This window comes from Strigops habroptila, chromosome 4, assembly GCF_004027225.2.
Source record: "Strigops habroptila isolate Jane chromosome 4, bStrHab1.2.pri, whole genome shotgun sequence".
In the NCBI taxonomy this organism is placed as follows: domain Eukaryota; kingdom Metazoa; phylum Chordata; class Aves; order Psittaciformes; family Psittacidae; genus Strigops; species Strigops habroptila.
In genome coordinates, this window is record NC_046358.1 from 19,163,632 (window position 1) to 19,184,410 (window position 20,779).

Sequence of the window (20,779 nt, forward strand, 5' to 3'; positions counted from 1 at the left end):
TTTTAAAATTGAAACACTACAACATAAAATTTAGAGACTTTAACAGGTATTTTTCTAAAAATAAAAAGTGTGAGTCATTATGTGTTTGGGTGGAAAAACTAAACATCTTGTGTGTATCTTCTAATCCAGATAGAATTATGCGTTTTTCTTTACATCAGTCATATTTCAGTTTATCGACCATTAGGTTTTTGGTCTTTACTTGTAGGTCCTCAAGTGCATTGCCTCTTTGAATGGAGACCCTGCTGTTCATGGCTTTATAGTGCAGCTGCCACTTGACTCTGATAAACCCATCAATACAGAAAAAATAACCAATGCTGTTGCACCTGAGAAGGATGTAGATGGGTAAACTGACTTCACCCCTGGAGAGCATGACAGCCACTCCAGAAAGAAACCTGTTTTGTTTTTTTTATTTCTCCTTTGAATGGTGATCATGAGGCTGGGAATCTTATTTGGCCTTTATTCTTTCAAAATACAGCTTAAGTAGCATCAATGCTGGGAAACTCTCTAGAGGGGACCTTGGAGACTGCTTTATTCCCTGTACGCCAAAAGGATGCATGGAACTTATCAGGCAGACAGGTAAGGAGGTTTCCATCCATTATTCATGAGTGCAGTAGTCTTCAATAAGAGGATAAATTATGCACATTGCAAGGCTGTGCTTCACATCAAAACTTTTGTTGAGATGCCACATTTCATCTCTGCCTTTTCAGATAGTAAAAGAACTGGTTTTAAAATGGTCCTTCCTTCCTCCCTCCCTCCCAACTCCAATTCCCTATCACGCACAACTGAGAAGAAAAATAGATCCTTGTCCTGGGTTCAGCTGTAACAGTTATTTTTCTCCTTCTTAGTAGCTGGTGCAGTGCTGTGTTTTGAGCTTTAGTCTGAGAACAATGCTGATAACACACCATTGTTTTAGTTGTTGCTAAGTAATGCTTACGCTGATAAAGGACTTTTCAGTCTCTCATGCTCTGCCAGTGAGAGGGGCACAAGAAGCCGAGAGGAAGCAGAGACAGGACACCTGACTCAAACTAGCCAAAGGGGTATTCCATACCACAGCACATCATGCCCAGTACATAAACTGGGGAAAGTTACTTGAAAGGCCAGATCGCTGCTTGGGTTGGGCTGTGTATTGATCAGTAGGTGGTGAGCAATGGTATTGTCCATCACTGCTGTTTTATTGTTTGGTTGGTTTTTTCCTTTCCCCTTTTAGTTTTATATTATCTCCCCATGTTATTTCCCTTATCATGATTCTTATTGTTATTGGTAGCAGTAGTAGTTTTGTATTGTAGCTTAGTTAGTGGACCGTTCTTATCTCAACCTGTGGGATTTATATTCTTTTGATTCTCCTCTCCATCCCTCCGGGAGCTGGGAGGGGGAAGGGAGGAAAGGAGGGAGTGAGTAAGTGGCTGCATGGTTCTGAGTTACCGGCTGGGCTTAAACCACGACTATCCTGAAGAGCCAGAGCCAAACTTAAACTGGCCAAAAGACTCCAGAGCTGTTTGGGTTAGTTTGTACTAGGATGCACAATGATCTATTTTTACTTTCTGTGGTGCAGGCATCCAGGTTGCAGGGAAAAGGGCTGTAGTGGTTGGTCGCAGTAAGATTGTTGGTGCTCCCATGCATGACCTGCTGCTCTGGAATCACGCAACCGTAACCACTTGCCATTCAAAGACCTCTACACTGGCTGAGGAGGTAAGGAGAGGCTGGATGCACGAGTCTCTAGTTACCTGCTGGAAGCCAGTGCTGTCTGCACGTCCCTACTTGGTGTGTTGCTACCAAGTCATTTTTCTGGCTCGTCTTTCATCTGAATCAGTTTGCCAGTTCTGTTCATTGCATGGCTGTATGAGTACTTCCACTGGAATAGGATCCTGATTATTTTAGGCCCTTAAATAGAGGTTTTTAATTATAACAATAAAATTATTATTTTTATTTTCTTTGGGCAAGTGCTGAGAATTTAATTATCCCTTCTTCCATGTAGTGGCCTGCAAGACAACATGTTTGGTTTTGGGTTTTTTGGTTTTTTTCTTCCCAAAAGGGCCAGGTGTTCTTTTGCTCTAATGGCTGGAAAATGCTTTCTCCAGGGTTTGTGGGTTGTTTTTTTTTTTTGTTTTTTTTTTTTTCCTTCCGGTCTATTTTCTATGACTGTGAATTGGTACCATTTTCCTCTCTAGCAGTGAGAATGACAGAAATAGTGTGTTGCTGTGCTGCCACCTACTTGGATTTCATAGAGCAATCAACACTGCCAGGCTCTGTAGGCAAGTATTAAAGCTGAAAAGGGGGTAGGTGTATTTGAATATAGATCACAAAGAAGATCAGAAATGCTGCAGTGCTTCATGCCACTAAGTTGCTGTTCAATAAGACTGTCATTAGGTTGATTAACAATTGAAGTGCTAATTCTTAATGAAATCTTAAAAATAGTTTATCTACCTTGAAGATCAAAAGAAAAACTTCCAAGGGATATCAACTTCCTAAGCAAACATGAATGAAGCAGTGCAAGAACTGACAATGAGCCGTAGTCGGTGTCTGCAGCACCAGCTTTGTGACCAGATCTGTCAAATTTACTGAGTACCGTCTGAACAAATATTAGTGCTGAATTACAATCAGCTTTCCCTGGAGTTTCATGTTACACAGTCCTGGACGTAAAAACCTCAAGTCAGTGCTGCCACAAGTGAAGTGATGCTTAGAGTTCACTTCAGGGTAAACGTGCAGGGGTTGTTCTTGGCTGCTGTCTGATGAGTGCTGGTTATATTTCTAGCATTGAAAAGAGCAACTAAATAGGCAGGATATTTGAAGGGAAGAAGATAAGAATATGCAGAAGGCTTCAATTTTATCTAAGAGTAGTCTTTATGATCCACTTGGGAATCATGGAGGAGTTCAAAGGAGGTTGTGAAGCATTAACGAGCAATAGTTCAGGGTAGGGTTGTGAAAATAGGCCATAATTTCTGATCACAGGAATTTGTCCTTGCCAAGGAACTGCTAGCTACCTTTAATTGCTGACGATGCCCTTTCGTCCCTCCAATGGCAACGGGTGAGCACAGAGTTTCACTGCAAATGAAGCTGCTGAAGCAGCTCTGCATTTTTCCACTGTCAGCGTGATACAAAGTTGTTTGCCTTTTTTTTTGTATAGGTTGGTAAAGCTGATATCCTGGTGGTTGCAGCTGGTAAAGCTGAAATGGTGAAAGGTGAATGGATCAAACCTGGTGCAATCGTAATAGACTGTGGAATTAACCATGTGCCGGGTGCGTGGGTAATGTATAAAGAGTGGGACTGTGTTTATTTGTATATAAATGCAGTTGCTAAGTAAGTACATGGATACTGTTTCCTTGGTGTTTCTAGTCGATATGGACTTCTTTCTCTTTTAAGTCTGTCTTAAGTAATGATGGCAACCCCTGAAGAAGCTAGCACAAAAAAAGGTTGGTCCGAAGTACTGTCCTAAAGCAGATCAGTGGCAGTTTTATTTCTGCCTTCCATGATGCTGATGGTTAGTAAAGGAAAGAGGAGGCCTAAGAAATACTGCAAAAGAATATCCATGTAACTTGCCCCAGCTACATAATGAAGTCTTGCTGCTGTTGTCACTTGTGAGCGCACAGCTTTGCTGTCATCACTTTACAGTTAGATCTCATAAGCTGTTCTGTTTGAAATACATAAACGGCAAGCAAGTAGCTGTGGATTTGTTGAGTCACAACATTAACTTCTTAGGCTTGAATGGCTGTTGTCTTGAAACAAAGCAGCTTCTGCAAGAGTATTGGTGACAGTGGCTCTGGCACAGAAAAAAGTGCTTTAACATAACGGATTTTAGGGTAGAGTTTCACTTAGCTACTCCTTCCTTGTAAAGAAGGAACAGGCAGTCTGGCAATTTCTGTTTTCATCTCATTTTAAATCCAAATTACAGATATTGAATGATATGGAAAATTAGTCACCATCCAACTATCTTCGTACTACACCCACACTGCTTTTAGAAGGTAGTTTTCATAATTAATCAGTCATTTTGTTGCCATTATTTAATGGAATATAAAGAAATTTCTGTTCAGAAGTCTTGTTCCTCAAAGATGACATTGAGTTGCATTTAAAAACATTAGTCCTCTGTCTAATTAAAAAGTCATCTGCTGCTGCTGTTTGTTGTTTGTATTTGTGCCAGGCTACCCAAACTTAGGCAATTTGCCAAAACCCGTAGGGTCACTACTTATTTGCATGAAACAGAATGGCTTGGAGTTTCCCCCATTAACATGTTGCAAATAAAACTACTGTTGTGTTTCTGACATATGGTATGACCTTTTTTTTCAGGCTTGATGTGAACCGCATCTCTGAGGACACATCCCTGATTCTTGCAATTAGTCGGCCTTGGGCGGTGCACTGAGTTCTGAACCTAGTCAGTGTTACGTGGCAATATGCTTAATGGCATTGGTAGTCAGGTGCTTGGTAGAGTACCATGGAAATTGTGAGGTTTCAGAATGATGGATGCCATGGACTTCTTTTTTCTGCAGTTTTCTGAAGCTGCTGAGTTTTCCTGCCTCTTTCTTGCCTTCTGATAGGTTGTGAAAAAGTTTTCAGATTAATCTTTTGGGAAATCAGTGTCAGAATTGTGGGAATTGTAATGCTACAGAAAGAACGGTAGCTAGTTTGCCAGCTTTTCCAGCTACATCTGTATGGAATACAGATAGAATATTGCTGCTAGCTGTGATGGTGCTTTGAATGGAGTGGGGGCAAAAATAACACAGTTCCAATACATCTTACATTGGCTGTAAGTGCCCCCCGCTAGGCGTCTCCTAGATGTAAATGTGAGTTGCAGCTGAAGGACGTGGCAATCTCTGAATATACCTATACTTGTCAATTTGGGGTGCCCTGTCAGGCAAATCGCAATATGATTTGGCATATCAGGACATTGACTTCATGCAGGCTTGCCAAGTTGGAGTTAGCTGCATAATGCCATGCAGATGCAGCTGTTGTGCTTTTGAATGGAGAGTGGCCTGTATACTCCCAAGGCTGGTGGTTTGGAGGCTAGAGTAGGTAGTTTAGGCACATCTGGTTTTGTGTTCATGTACTACAGCTGAACAGAATTCCTTCCAGGTCTCCAGCTACAGAGAGAGGAAGGAGGATCTTCTGAAACCTCTGGTGGAGTAGACAAGTGTGTCTTATTCCCTTTCCAAACTGGATTGTATTTCTTTCCCACTGCTACAGTGAGAAAGCTAGTCCAACAAAAAATTTAAATGCCTTATTCCAGGCCTGTAGAAATTGCTCTGCTTCAGGAAGGAAGAGCAGTGCAGGCAGAGGGTATTCCCAGAGATGGCAGTCTCTGGAGTGTCCCTATCCCAAGTCCTGATGGAGGAAGCAACCCAGTTCAGAGTGCTCCTCTATTGTGGGATTTTGCAGCCCTAGCCAACAGGGAACCTTGAACAGTGGGATATAAGAGCAGCAAAGGAAGTTCAGCCTCTGTGTATCTTGGTGCCATGCTCTTTAAACACCATAAGAGCTAGAAAGATATAGAAAGCCTTGACTTGATGCTCAGTTTATATCTTCATGTACTGGGAATCAAGCTGGCATCATAGACCTATAAGATCAGATTGTGTTGGATCCCTCATGAAACACCTTTTCCCAGTGGTGTACAGAAAAAGAAACAGACTGGAAGCAGGTGGTCTAATGTTTTATAGATGAGGGTCATGTATGGCCTTGTGTGTTTGCAGTCATATATCCATCAGAAGGTTGTTAGAGTTGTATGTACATGGGCACAAGTTTGCTTGGAAGTCATGCAGATATTCCCAGCCCTTGTCTGGTGAAAGTAGGACTCTGAATTAGCTCCAGTCCAGACGCTGCACTCGAGGTGTCTCATGCAGCTGTCTCTGGAGGTAGATGGAGATCATCATGCCTGTTCGTTCCATATGTGTAGGTATGCGCTTCATTTCTTTGATCTCAGAGTCCTCAGATGCTCTCTCGTGTTCCAGCTGGCCACAGAACCTATGGAACTAAAGACGACACAGGCACTGGAAATGGTTATAGTGTCACTGATACTCTCTGTAACTGGTTCAGGGTTTTTTTTTAAGTGTGGGATGATGAATGTTGAGAAGGTAAAATTATGTGGAGAGGCAGAAAGTGTTGTATGTGAGCTTCTTTCAAAAGAATAGTATTTTAAAGCTAATTGAATAGCTTCTAAGTTGTGCTCAGCAGTGCTTGATGTGAGGAGCAGATGCAGAGGCAGGGAGTGGGGGTCTGTTTAGCTTGTGGTCATCACTGTGTCTGTGTAACAGATAAGGCTATTTGTGTTTGGTGTGCCTACTTGTTTTCATCATTCTTGGGCCTGGAGTCTTCCTGGCCAGGGTGCAGGTAGGCCTGCTTGGTGTCCTTGGAAGAAACTAGGATTATGTTATTTGCCTTTTGCAACCTTAATTAAACTGGTCTCTAGGCTGGAAGGCCAGATTGATCTGCAGTTCAGGCAACAAAGCTGACAGTGGCTGTAGAAACACTGTTTAACAGCTGTGATGTTGTTCAAGCTTTGAACTTCAGGGAGAAGAACTGTTGCTTAAAACACAAACACAGCAAAAGCATCCAAGCTGCTAATTGTCAGTAACAATGCAGCTAAAAATTAGTGTTGGCAGGAGCTGCTTTTGTTTCCTCTTTTTGGTTTTAACATAATCAGCTGTTTAGGAGTTTGGTTTCTCTTCTACTCCTCCCCCTCGCCAAATGTATGTTAAAGTTATTGACTGTGTTCTGTTCAAACATAGCTCATTGTATGCAATATATTTCAATGTAACAACATTAAAATCTGTCTTCAGATTTTTCACACTGCTTAGAAGTTCCCTCAAGTCCTTATATCTGAAATGAGGCTCTGCCATTCCAGGAGAGACTTAAATTTTCTCTTTTTTATATGCTGTGTCTATAACCAGTGAGTTCTTTCGATGGTTGTGCTAGTTTACTAAAGCATTTTGTCTTTTTGTCTCTTTATGGGTGAGCTTAAAGGTCACCACTGGAAAAAAGTGCTATATCTGCTTCTGAATTGTCAGGTTTTTCTATTTTTCTCTTTTGCCAGAGAAAATAAGATTATTCTACTGGTGCTGCCTTAAGCCACCCATGAGGTTTGTTTTGACAATACTCTGATCTCTGTGAAGTGCCGTATTTACCAGTCCATCAGTAGAATGGCAATGAGTAGCTGAGAAGCTCCGCACTTTGTCTTCAGTTTCTGTAAAGGCAGATGATTTTATTCAGTAATAAGGCCCAGGTGTCCTCCAAAATGGAACAGAGCACATGTAAACCTGGATTTTTGGAACAAGTCAGCCATGTTTCTTCTCTCACTTCTTCTAGACCATTTGTTTGTATCTCCTTCGAATTGGAAGCTGTACTAATCCTTCACAACAATATGGCAGGAGCTGTGAAGGGATGGTTCAGGTGACATCTCTATTGTATATCCTATTTGTGTTTTATTATTGCACAGATGTAAAACTTGATCTGTGCTTTGGGGCCCTGCATTTGTTTTGGTGTCATCTTTGGGCTGCCCCATGGGCTATGTGCCACTGAAAAAATAGTTGCATCCTCAAGGGAAGAGAGATCTATTTGGCTGAGGATAAATGGTGCTTAATGGGAAGGTATTTCTTCCAATCCTTCACTGTGAGGGTGGTAAGACATTGGAACAGGTTGCCCAGAGAAGCTGTGGCTGCCCCATCGCTGGCAGTGTTCAAGGCCAGGTTGGATGGGGCTCTGAGCAACCTGGTCTAGTGGAAGGTCTCCTGCCCATGGCAGGGTGGTTGGAACAAGATGATCTTTAAGGTCCCTTCCAACCCAAACCATTCTGTGATTCTATGATATGTTGCATGAGCTGTTGACACTCTCTGAGTGAAGTATGATGATAACAGTTTACTCTGGTGATGTTTTAACTTTTTATCTTTCTTTACATCTTTCTGGGTACTCAGCTTCTGTTTTGTTTACTCCAGTAGAGGAAAATACTTCAGCTTCAGTCAGTGCTGGCTTGTCTTTTGGTGAAATGCAATGTAGAACTTTTTCCTTAAATCCCCAGACAGCACAAAGGCCAGTGGAAAAAGAGTTGTAGGAGATGTGGCATACAGCACAGCAAAAGAGAAAGCTTCCTACATCACACCAGTTCCTGGTGGCGTTGGGCCTATGACTGTGGCTATGTTAATGCAGGTATGTGGCCATCTCCTCTACGTTTGCTTTTGGAGTATGTTGCTGCCAACCACCAGCATGCTACCAAGGCAACTGATGCTTCCTTCTTGCTCTTACAGAGGTCTAGTTAGGATTTCCAACTTCTAGTCCAAACAATTGTGATTCAGTTAACTGAGGAAGAAGATGGACCTTAAGGAAATGTTAGGACAGAGGGTTTTTGGTTGGTTGTGGGGTTTCTTTTTTGGATTTGTGTGGGGTTTTCTTGGTGTGTTATTTGGTTTTTTCTGACAGGGAAGCAAGTTGAGGTTTTTTTGAGCCTGGTCTCAAAACAGTGAGAAATGGGCTTGTCTTACAATGCTCTGGCTATAATTCTAAAACTATCTGTAGGGTTGTTGGATAAAAAGGAGGAGAGTAATAGTGTAAGCCAGCTCCCTGTTTACCGCTTTGCCTGAGAAACTCTGCTGGCACAGAACACTCCGAAAAATCCAGCACACTTCAATATGGGTAGGTAGATGGATAGATGTGGTGGGTTTTTTCTTTGTAAGAAAACTATGAACAGAATCTCATTTTGGATTATTAGCAAATGCTTTAATCAAAGTACTTTGTGTTAATCCCAAACTGAGACACATGGGGGGGGAACCTTTCTGAGTCTCATTGTTAACTAGAATGGTTCAAAGAGGTGATTGCTGTAATGCCTTCTCATGCTCATTTTAGAGCACAGTGGAGAGTGCACAGCGTTTTCTGGAGAAGTTCCAGCCTGGAAAATGGAACATCCAATATAACCAGCTTACCCTAAAGATGCCAGTTCCAAGGTAATGCTTTCAAATGAAGCCACTGGCAGTATTAATGCAGTATAGTATTCCCTTCTGTTCCCAAGCTTTGTGTAATATGGGGCATACATATATGTAGACTGTAGCTGGCATTGAAGTTTGGAGAGAACTAGAGAGAAAACTGTGAGGCCTTCCTAAGGGAGCAGAGCTAACTTGCAATGGTACTGTGATCTATGTTGAAACATAGGCTTGGGTTATCCTGATAATATTAAGCCATACACATGGACTTTCCACAGACTTTTTAGATCAGCTAGATAGTTTCTGATTCAGCAGATAGCGAGACACTTAGATTTTGGAAAATTTTCAGTCTCACATGGCAAATACGTGGCATGTGGAAGTAGCAGTTGTTGGTGTCAAGTCCCCAAAGAGCAGTTGAAATATACAAATACCATAAGGGAGCATGACGTATTGCCTGCAAAAAAGGTATTCTTGGTGGGGGGGGAGGATTGGGGGATGGCTTTGTTGTTTAGTTTGTTGGTGTTTTGTTTTTTATCTATCCTGATGTAGCCAATATCAGTGGGATTGTTTATTTAACGAGGTGTTAAAGCTTCCCTTTTAAAATACAGAGTAGGTGCTTGTAGTTTATGCCGTCCAGAAGCAGGGAATTTGGGAGAAGTCTTTGACTTACAGATTTACCTTTCTTTCTTTAAGTGATATTGAAATATCACAGTCTTACACACCCAAGCCCATTGATCAAGTTGCAAGAGAAGTTGGCCTGCTCCCTGATGAGGTGGAACTCTATGGACAAACTAAAGCCAAGGTTCATCTGTCAGCTCTGAAACGGTTGAAGAACCAGCCAGATGGCAAATACGTTGTTGTTACTGGGTAGGTATTTCTTTAACTGAGGTATTACTTACATGATGTCAAAGTGAAAAGAAATTTTATTAGCATGGCATGTTGTTCTATTACTGTCTTTTGGTAAGGTGACTCTATGGGGTGCTCTTGGTTTTAGGAAATCACACTGTGAAAATCTAGCTTTATGTCTAGTGGCAAATCGTGGGGATGTAGTTTAACATTTCTCTCCTGGAGATTAATAGTTTTAGTATGCATGTCAGGGTTATGAAGGGCAGACTGGATTGTAGTCAAAGTTCTCCTAGTCTAGTAACCTGCCTTCAGTGGTAACTAGCAAATTGTTTCAGAGGAAGGTCTTCAGCAGTTATGTAATAATTTGCCAATCTCATTCCAGTTTCAAATTGATAAAGATTAGCTAAAGTCTGAGCCAACCCAGAATTTGAATTGGCATTAACTGCAATTACTAGGTGACTATTTTAGCCCTGTAAGTGTTTTGAGTCTCACCCACTACAAGGGTTTGGTTGTGTCTGTTCTGCTTTTTCACTGCAGGATAACTCCTACTCCCTTGGGAGAGGGGAAGAGCACCACCACTGTCGGACTTGTTCAAGCCTTAGGAGCACACCTTCACCAGAATGTCTTTGCTTGTGTTCGTCAGCCTTCTCAAGGGCCAACCTTTGGTATAAAAGGTATCAACTGTTCTGTTGCTTGCCATTCAGCTAAAAGGGGGAAGATGGAATTCAGAGGTTTCATTCTATTGTGTAATTCCAGTTACAATTGCATTTCCTTTTAAGAAAATAAAACCTTTTCTTCAGCGTTGTCTTCAAGTGCTATGCTGGGATATAAACTAAGCTGCTCAACAGTAACTGCCTTCTTAAAGCCGTTAAGCAAACACATGTAGTACCATTCTGGGCTAGAGAGACCTTTATTTGCGTGATTTGACTATTGTCTCTCTCTAGGTGGAGCTGCAGGTGGCGGCTATTGTCAAGTTATCCCCATGGAAGAGGTAATTCTTTATACAAAGCCTCATTGTGCATAGAGCTCACAGACCTTGAAGAGATACTGCTGTTGGATACCTTACAAAATCTTTGTTTATGGCCCAGTGTAGCACTCCCAAGAATATTTTATTTCAGCAGTTTCATGGGGTTTTTTTTTTAATGTCTTTGGTTGTTTCAGAAGGGTGCCTGCATGGTCAGGGAACTTCACAGAACTAGGAATTCCCAGTTCTTCTGTTCCCTCCCCTTCTCTGCCTTGAATTGCTGTATACCCTTGAGAAAAGTACATCCTGTGCCTCTTTTTCCCAGCACTGAAATTAAGGTGATAATGGTGTAATAAATTTTGGAAGCATATTAAGTAGTTCTGTCAGCAGCAGTGGTCACCAACTCTTTCTGTGAGCTATTTTGGTGTACTTCTGGTTTATATTACTAACATGAAATGGGAAAAGGGAAGTTGGGAATCAGTAATGCCAAGACCTCAGCCTGTGGGGGACTGGCACTGCAGAATATTTCTGATGTGACTTGGCAGCAAGTAAAATCCCATGTCTGGGGGCAGGGAATTGAAAGGCACGTGTAGCACGTGCTCTCGTGCTTCTCTCAACTCTCAAAGTAATTGCCTGTAGAATTCTACCTTTGTCTTGTGCACTATAGATTGACACAGGGCAATTTTAGGAAGAAAAGCAGAAGTGATCAAAAGGGCTGTTTGTTCCAATTGATGCAGCAAGTCCATAAAAGATAAAAATGTTAAGGAGGCAGAATACTGATTTAGTCAGGTGCCAAGAACATGTGTGAAAGATAGATATGACAGGAAAAATAATCTCCTCCTCTTTGGGAGTGTTAATAAGATGAGTCAAAATACTTCACTGTGTGCAGCAGCGGGAAACAGCTCCACTCTTGGAATGAAACTGGTTGAAAGGACTTTCTTTAACTATGACCCACGTGGTATAAATACAGAGTTTTGTGGGGGTGTTCTAATTGATGCATGTCTCGTAAAATTGAAGTATCTGGAGTCACTAGTTACACTAATGACCTTGATCCATCACTGGATATTTCTGCATGCAGCTTTCATCCTAGGAAAATGGCAGCAAGTGAAAAACTTTTGAGGTCATACTGCAGAACTAAGGTAGTAGTATTGCTTCTTGTTGCATGTATGTAGAATGAGAGAATGATCAGCATTTACTAATTAGGATATTTAATTACTGTGTGTGACTAGCTACATTCTGCTTTTAGCTATCTGGTTTTTAAGACCACAGTAGCAAGGCTGCCATAAAATGGTATTGTAAGGTCTTTCCTCATATTACCTTTTCTGATGTCCCCTTTTCATCTTCTTCCTTTGCTGCTCTGCTATAGAGGAAGAGTATTGTTTTAACCACACCTTTTACTCCCCTGCCATAATGCAAGTTTGTCACAGAAGCTATATATCCCAAGCCATTTGTCAGCATAGCTACAGTGCAGCTAGATAACTCATGTAGGCAAACCCACTCAAACTATCTTTTAATGAGATAAAACCAAGAAAATTATTAGCAGTGTCACTGTGTAGTACGTGGTCTACAAGTTCTGCCTATGATACTGTGTGTTTGAGTGGTTAGCTTATGCAGAGCTCTGTGCAACCACAGCTCTACTGCTAGCACTACACAAGGTTGCTAGTTTCAATTTAGCTCAGATATCTTTGTGGGAGCAGCAGCAGCTTCAGTTAATGTATGTGTGAAACCCATTTGTGCAAAAAAAGAGTGGGTCAGAAGGAAAGTGAAAGAAGAGCAAAGCAAAGAAGTGCCATATCATGGTCTTCTCAGGTGTCAAGGAGCCTGTGAGAACTATTCTCATGGAAAACAAACAAACCAACCTCAAACCTTTTTATTTGGAAGCTTTGTTCTGGAAGTTTGCAAATGACATAAATGTGGGGGAGACTTTTTTCTGTTTTAGAGGAATTCTTTCCTCTCTTCCATATACTGCACTGAGCAATCTCTCCCCCTCCATCCTCACCCACTTTAACATTGCTGTTAATACTTCTCTTTCCATCTGTCTATGGTGAACTGAAATAAATGAAAATTGCAGCAGGATGAGGTAACTGATATGTTTTATCTCCTCTAGTTTAACCTTCACCTCACTGGTGACATCCATGCTATCACTGCAGCCAACAACCTGGTTGCTGCTGCTGTCGATGCACGCATATTCCATGAGCTCACTCAGACTGACCAGGTACGATCTTTTCTTAGGGTGTATTTGAGCCCAGCCCACTTTGGCCAAGATGTTTTGGCTGTGCCAGCATTGCTAATTAACTACCTGTTTCATTATGCAAGGCTCTCTACAAGCGTTTGGTGCCTTCTGACAATGGTGTTAGGAAGTTCTCAGATATTCAGATCCGAAGACTACAGGTAAATTCACCAGTTTCTTGTTGGTTTCTGCTTCTGTTCCTTTTACTCATCCTTTATGTAGGCAGAACTAGGTTACAGAAACCCTCGTGTTGTCCTCTAGATCATTCTGCTTGCATTTCATTTTTTACATAAAACGTGCAGAAGTGTAATAGCCCTTTCTACAGCACAGAAAACTGAGATGCAGCCTGAAGGAGAAGAATCATTAATGTAACTATAATATGCTGATGAATAACACAGTGAGAAGAGGCAAAGGGATTTGTGCCCTTTATTAATGGTGTCTGTTCAATGTCCTTAATGCAGTTAAGAAAGGACCAAGCTAGAGATGAATAGTTCCCATGTGACAGCTATATAGATAATGCAGCACAAAAAAAAAAAAGGCAGTTTATAAAATTCAGCAAAAGGAGAGTATAGAGAATTTTTTGTCTTATCCAGATTGAGAAAATGGGGGAAAGGGGCCATGTAGGGAACAGGTATTTTTTCCCACTCCTCCTATTCCCAAAAAAGAATTCCCAGTTAGATGAGTAGCCCTGTCATTGAGTGGCAGACCCTGAGCAGACCGCAGCTCCTCTGATCCTCAGAAATTAATGTGAACTAGCATGTGTCCCTGACTTCCACAAAAAATGAAGATTAACAGAGGAATAGCTTTGCTCTGGGCTTGGACTTTCTTGCTAGGAGGACAGGCTGGGGCCTGCTCAGGTCATTGAAAGTGCAAACCTGTTTGTACAGTGTACAGGCTAGATGAGTTGTCCATTTGGAAGTCGGGAGCAATAGTCAGACTATTTAGGAAGCTGAAACTCTGATTTATTAATTGGCTATAATGTCTTCTCCATTAGAGAATGTGTGGCTTGCTTCTACTGCTGAGCAAAGAAGCTATGTCATGTTGCTTGGTGTTCCTGACGGACTGCTGTGGGAACTCTAACCTAACCACTCTTATGGTTATTAAATGTTGAGATGTGAATGGAATGCCAATAACTGCAGAAAGAATTTCTTTTTTTTTTTTTTTTTTTTTGGCGAGGGGGGATGTGTCTGGTTGGTTTTGTTTTGTTTTTTTCCAAAATGATGATCTTGAAGAAGAGAACAGACTTTCTTCCTCCCTGCTGTTCTTCAGAAAAATACATATTAGCCGTCTAGTTAATTAAAAAAGCTTGCTCGTTCATAAATGAACTCAATCATTCTCCTTATTCTTAAGCTTGTGCTTGTATCAGACTTCCTGAGATAATTCTTCTTTCAATTAAGCAACTTGGCAAACTGCCCATCCTCTCAGTATGTTCAAGATCAGCTTTCTGGGATGCTGACAGCCTTGTGACTGAATTGTTTAATGCCTCCTTTGTGCTGCTTAACCAGCATGCTGAAAGCAGTGTCTTAAAATACGTATGGCTGTGTGCAGTGACCCTAGGCAAACTAATGAGAAATGGATGTAAGCATGTGAGACTAATGATTAGAACAAGGCATGTAAGAGCTGCAGAGCTCTCTTACTCTTTCTGTAGATGCTTTGCACAAAGCATGGAAACAACCTGCCCTAATGAACTCTGTTGTCTGCCTTGCCCTTTACTAGCTGGCCAGCAGCAAGCTCTGCTTCCAGGTACACATGAATGGATCATCTTACCTTGTCTGGAGTCTAGGAGAAGGGCACCAAAAAGTCAGCTCCTCCTTATTTCTGAATATGCAGATGCCGCTGCTGAAGGCTCATTGCTCTAGTGAAAAGTTAATTCTGTGAATCTTTCATTATGCCTTTCTTTTATTTGTCCTTTCTTCCTGTAGAAATTGGGCATTAACAAAACTGATCCTATGGCTTTGACAGAGGAAGAAGTCAATTTATTTGTGAGATTGGACATTGACCCAGGCACCATAACATGGCAAAGAGGTACAAGAGCCATTAAATAAAAGAATTATCAAGAAACAAAATGTGTGTCAAAAAGAGAGGTTTGCAAGTGCAGCAGGAACTGTGTTTCCTGGGAAAAATGGGAAAGAGGGCAGGGCTGGTCAGTCCTTTCAAGTGTTTGGTGGGATAGATGGGATCCCATTTCTAAAGGGTCTGACACACAGACCTTGAATCCACTCTGAATTCACAAAGATTAAGACTTCGCTAATTGGTGCAAGTTTGTGTTCCTGGATTTGTCAGTTGCTGAGAGAGTTGAGTTTGGCAACTGTAGCCAACAGCTTTTCTACCTGACTAAGCTCTGTGAGCAAGGAGGGGGTTCTGCTTTGGGATTAAACTCTCTTTAATCTGCCCACTTACTCTTTTGGGGACTGAGAGCAAATAAAGGCCAGATTTTTTAAAGGTTTTTAAAGATTTTTGAAGGTAAAATCAATCTCTGATCTGGCAGATTTAGTGTTTCATTAGCAAAAGAAATTTCAAATATGGAAATTTCTTTCTGATTTAGACTCTGAGAGTATTGCTTTTTCTCCTTCTTATTAAAATAGTGTGAAATGTATTCGCCAGAATTTGCTTCATAACTCGTGATGGGGCTCAAGTTTTCTGCCTCATGGGAAATATTTTATAAAATACTTAAAATTTTTCAAGCAGATAGTAAGAGACAGCAAATTTAAGCCAGTATGTGATAGTTTGTGTTTCCAAGGTAATTTGAGCTAATGGGGCTGTGTGAAACTATTCTCACTAACTGGTAGTATCTGACCATTTTATCACTTAATTTATAAAATGATAATTTTATTTATTTTTGGCTGTAATAATTTCCTGGTTTCACATTGGCTAATGATGGTGAAAATGCAATTGGAGTAATACTAGCAGCTCTGCTTTTCAGAGAGGCTTTGGACTTGTCTCAGTGTGTGCAGAGGGTCGTAGACTCCTTCTGGATGCGGTGCAGGGTCTGCATGTGACTTTGGGTATCTTAACTTTGCAGTTTAGTCTGGGGGAGGAGTCAGGTTGAGCAGCATTTGTCATTCTGTAGGAGAGGATGGTATGTCAAACCTCTATCCTTCCTTCAGAAGTGATGTAGCTGAGTGTTTGTCATAGGGCATAGATGTGACATGACTTGCAACGTGACTTCTCATCTTTCTCTCTGCATTCCTCACAGTACTGGATACAAATGACAGGTTCCTTAGGAAAATCACTATTGGACAGTCTCCAACAGAAAAAGGCTTCTCACGAATGGTAATTACTCCCTTTTGTTGCATGTTTTAAAAAATACTTTGAAAAATGTGGTCCTAAAGCAAGTTTCTGTAACTCCAGATATTTCCATCCTTTACCAACATCTTGTTAAAGGAAAGCAGAACGTCCCTTCAACCAAGCATTTAAATTTTCTAACAGTGCAGTATTTGGTGTTATTGTTTGTTCTCTCCTTCCGTGATCTCTCCTGAATGTTGGTTTCCCAAACTGGGATGACTGTGGCATAGTAAGTGGTACATGAGTGCCCTCTCCAAAGATGATGCTTGGCAATGGCTAATCTTCACTATTGCAGATACTTTGGGTGGGATGTATCTGGCCAAAACTAGGTATAGTATCTGAGCTAGTTGTGTGGATTCATTATATAATCAATAGAGGAAAACAGGCAATCTGGGCTGTGACTCCTCTCATCCCTTAAGTAACTGTCAAATTAATAGTTCAAATTAATTGTGCTCAGAAAAGCATCTTTCTATTGACTTGAAATGTCCCTTGGGCGCTTAGCTCTGATGGAGGTGTCTGCGTTAGATGTCAGATGAATTCTACCCTTCATTTCCTATAGAATCTCTTTTTTTTTTTTTTTTTTTTTGGCATGTATTGTACTGTTTCATGATAGTCAGATGAGTTAGTACAGTCTTCAAAAATATAATTTGTTAGTGTTAAGCATTCTTACATGAATCACTAATGTATGCACCAGGAGAGAGTCATGTAATAGCAATGGAATAAATAGTTTTTACTTAATTTTGCAGGAAAAAGTAAAATTAAATGAAGCATGTTTTGAGAGTAATGCAGCTTTATTTTTACAATTTTATTTTTTTTTTTGTTATGATGATGGTGATTTGCCTTGTTTTAAGAATTTAATGGAGGTAAGGACTGCTGCTAGGGAATCTTGATGAGTTCATGTTCTTTATTGGTCTCTTGCAGGCTCAGTTTGATATCACAGTGAGCAGCGAAATCATGGCAGTTCTAGCACTCTCTGATGGGTTGGACGATATGAAAAAGCGACTGGGCAGAATGGTAGTGGCTTCCAGCAAGAAAGGAGAACCAGTTACAACAGATGACCTTGTAAGAGAGTCATTCAGCTTTTAAATGCTTTTTTCCTATTAATTCTGAAAGTCCTTGGATTGAAAAGCATAGAGACAGTTCTGTACAGAAAAGACCTTAGCTTATAGAAGATCAAAGATGAAGTCTTAGCCCTTGGAGTTAATGAAGGTTTTTTACTTCACTGTGGCTAGTACCTTATCCAGAGAGTGTGTGTGTGTGCATGTGACCTGGCAGGTCCTGTGTGATGTGCTGTGTGTCAAGTTGAAGCTAGCCCCATAGGAATTAATGGGGAAATACATGGTGTCTTCTAGATAGAAAGCATATTTATGAATCGGAAGAATTCAGAATGCATCCTGCTGGCCATCCTGTTTCTCAGGCTCTCTGGAGTAAGGAAAACATTGTGCAGGAAACAAAGCCTCATGCAAATTTATTATTAGATTATGAAATACCTTATTCTGGGAGGCTGTGAATGCTATAAAAGCTAAATCCTTTGCAGAAAGTGCAAGTCTCCATTTGACAACCTTTGATGAGGGGCACAAATCTTTTATTTCCACTATATGAAATGCTAAATGTAGTAGCACAGGTGATGTCTATTGCCAGTATGTAAAGCAGACCTAAGCAGCAGTTGCAGCTGTCTGTGCAAGACTTTAGTACAGTTCTTGGCATGTTTTGGAGTATGTCAATGAGCACTCTCACAAATGGTGCTGCAGCATGGTTTCAGGGGAAGAGCCTGTGCCCCCAACTCTTCTAATCAATGTTTTTGAAAATGGCAACCCTGTTTGGAGAATGGAAAGCGAACCAAGCCGTGTAGGTTGAACCCATGCCCTGCTAATTGGCTTAAAGACAGAGAGCAGCTCAGCACTGTTGCAGTAGTCAACAGAGAAAGGCTATTGGTAGTCAACAGAGATACGATATTGGTGCTTACTGCTGTCCTCTATAGTAGATATTTCACAGCCTCCTGTGCAAAAGATGAGTCTTACAAATTTGTATGTTATGGTGTTAATGAGGTTTGTTTTGCATTTTCTGAATGAACATTTCCAGTGGGATAGAAGAATCCACAGGGTGCATAGCCTGACCTGTTTCCAGCAAGGTGTGACACAGCACTAAGGCCTGTCCAGCTCTTGCTATCGTGCTGTGGGGTTTTTGTTGTGTGTTTGGGGTTGGTTGGTTTGTTTGTTTTACTTCCTCCTAGGATAAGCCTAAGAAACAGTATATTAGCAATGTGGCCTGACTCTGGCCTTGCAGGAAAAGGGCTAGGCTGGGAACCATTTGGCTGTAAATGTCTTTACATGAGGCATTTGTTGGGAATGACAGAGGGCATGTGCCAAAGTTCTGTAGCCAGCTTTGATATTTTAATTCCTGCTGCTAGCATGCTGCCAGTTTATCCTTAATTACCAGAGTTAAACCCTGTTCTAGAAAACAGGAGTCTCTCCTGCTGCCCATCTGCAATGGAGGCAGGTGGTGCTTGGGTAGCGAGTTGCTCTGAGTTTTATGTAGAGACCGGGTGACAGAAGACTAATCTCAAGGCTTTTTTCTACTCTAAAAAAAGTCTAATTATATTTAGTTTTGTCCATAGCAACTGCAGAATGGAGGATGGTGTCAGACCTGTTCAGCAGGTTCTCTTGAATGTTATGTGTTTGCAATGATGGCAGCCATAAGTTTGCATCATTAGGACTGCATCATTACATACTCCTCTTGCAGGCAGAAACGTGGTGATTGCAGAGACCACATTGGCATAATAAGAAGTCTGGGTCCCTCTGCTGTGATATAACCAATGTCAGGAGCGTGCTACCAGGAAGCACACCAGGAAGAAACTAGGAAGAAATGTGGAATCAAAAATTGACTACAGGTTTTTAGATGGGATGTATTGAAGTGCTGCTGAGCGACACAGGCCTGAAATGTCGCCATGGAAATCTTGCTCTGTAGTTTTCATTATTCTGGAGATGACTGAAGTTTAACTTATCCATTAAATGTTAAATAATCTTTCACGTGGCAAGATTGAAACTAATGAAACAAAGCAGTGAATGTCTTTATTAAAAAAAAAAAAGAAGATCAAATAATGAGTGCTGCAGTCCCATCGAAATTAAAAGGGAAGTAAATGGTTCAAGGTTTTCATAACTGCTGTGACATTTGTCTCTGTACCCGTGATAGCAATTCCAGTTACTTCTACAAGCGCTGGGTAACAGCCAGATTGGTTCCCACTAGACTGTGTCAGTCACGAGGATGACCAAACCCTCATTTTCTCTTTGGAAAGCAAATGTGGGTGAATTCACAAGCTTTCACTTAGCAGGGGGCAGAATTGCAGCAGGGTATGTTGCTGCACCTCAGAGGAAACACGGGCTCCAGTGTTTGCCTTTCGTGATGTCAGCCTTGGTCTTTCTCAGGAGCGCAGAAGCTCACTTTGAAAGTTAATTTGTGCACAAGATACTTAGGCAGGATGTAGCAGCTTTTTACGACATCGTAAGACCAATATGTAGAGCCTAATTCCTGACATGAGGAAGGAAAAAAGTCCAAGACAAATCTACCTACAAAACCTAAGAACATTGCTTTGTGCTACTGAATGGGCTACCGTAAACACTCATACTTAAGGGTTGCTCTCTCATGGCTATTGTTTCCTACACCTTGCTATAGCACTGAAACAGCAACTGTTCTTTATGCCTTCTCTGCAAAGTGGTGGCCAAGCAAGGTCACAACCAAGAGGCTGCCCTGAGCAGAAATCACAGATCCTCTTACAAAAACGTAAAGGTCAGCGTTCTGCCTCGTCCTGACTAGAGTTAATTTCATCTAGAGCAACTGCTGGTTCTGGTCTTGAAAGTTCACCAGAACAAAGCAGAGCCTTGACACTGCATAGGAACTGTTCTCAAAGGTTTTGGTACATCTGGAAACTCATTCCCTTTTTTTCCTCTTAGGGAGTAACTGGTGCTCTGGCTGTCTTGATGAAAGATGCTGTTAAACCAAACCTCATGCAGACACTAGAGGTGAGCACAGATGATTTGCTGTACGTGAGTTCTTGGAGCCAAGAAGCAACTGGTTTAGTTCATTCATCACAGTCAGAGTGGGCTTACTTGGCGTAGATTAGGGAGTTTACTGTGGTTTCCTACCTAAGCTTCAGGGCCAGGGGAGAAGGCTACTTTCTTTCTAGGTCTGACATTGGCAATGTTGGGATGACCCCAAGCAAATGCACTAAATTTTGATGTGTCTCTGTTCTGTTGTCTTTAATGCCAGGAAGTGTTTGGGGAGTCTGGATGGTATGAATGCAGGAGAATGGCAGAGTTTTTGGGATTTAGCCATCCTTTTCCTAAGAGGATTAGTATCTCCACTTGTGCAGATTATTATAATCCTGTTTGCCCTGCAGTCCTTTTTACTGATAACAAATGTTTGATCAGAAGGCTTTAAGATACGTCTTCTAAAAGTGTTTTTCTTTACCTTCAGGTACCGTAGTACTTAGTTCCTGAAATGCTGCTGATCTGCTGAATTGTAGCCTCTGATTTTCTCTTTCTCTCTCCCACACACCCCCTT

The 20,779-nt window shown here is 41.3% G+C and overlaps 1 protein-coding gene across 2 annotated transcripts in view; it reads left to right on the top strand.

Moving 5' to 3' along the window:
- MTHFD1 (methylenetetrahydrofolate dehydrogenase, cyclohydrolase and formyltetrahydrofolate synthetase 1) overlaps positions 1-20,779 on the top strand; it is a 42,405-nt gene that overhangs the window by 10,659 nt on the left and 10,967 nt on the right. For both annotated transcript variants that reach the window (XM_030484438.1, XM_030484436.1), the window contains 15 exons: positions 206-342; positions 476-576; positions 1,553-1,689; positions 3,125-3,236; positions 8,000-8,127; positions 8,821-8,918; positions 9,588-9,761; positions 10,278-10,414; positions 10,685-10,731; positions 12,812-12,919; positions 13,021-13,095; positions 14,857-14,959; positions 16,131-16,207; positions 17,141-17,281; positions 20,170-20,238. In XM_030484438.1, coding sequence (XP_030340298.1) covers positions 206-342; positions 476-576; positions 1,553-1,689; positions 3,125-3,236; positions 8,000-8,127; positions 8,821-8,918; positions 9,588-9,761; positions 10,278-10,414; positions 10,685-10,731; positions 12,812-12,919; positions 13,021-13,095; positions 14,857-14,959; positions 16,131-16,207; positions 17,141-17,281; positions 20,170-20,238 — 1,644 coding nt within the window. The remainder of the gene's footprint in view (positions 1-205; positions 343-475; positions 577-1,552; positions 1,690-3,124; positions 3,237-7,999; positions 8,128-8,820; positions 8,919-9,587; positions 9,762-10,277; positions 10,415-10,684; positions 10,732-12,811; positions 12,920-13,020; positions 13,096-14,856; positions 14,960-16,130; positions 16,208-17,140; positions 17,282-20,169; positions 20,239-20,779) is intronic.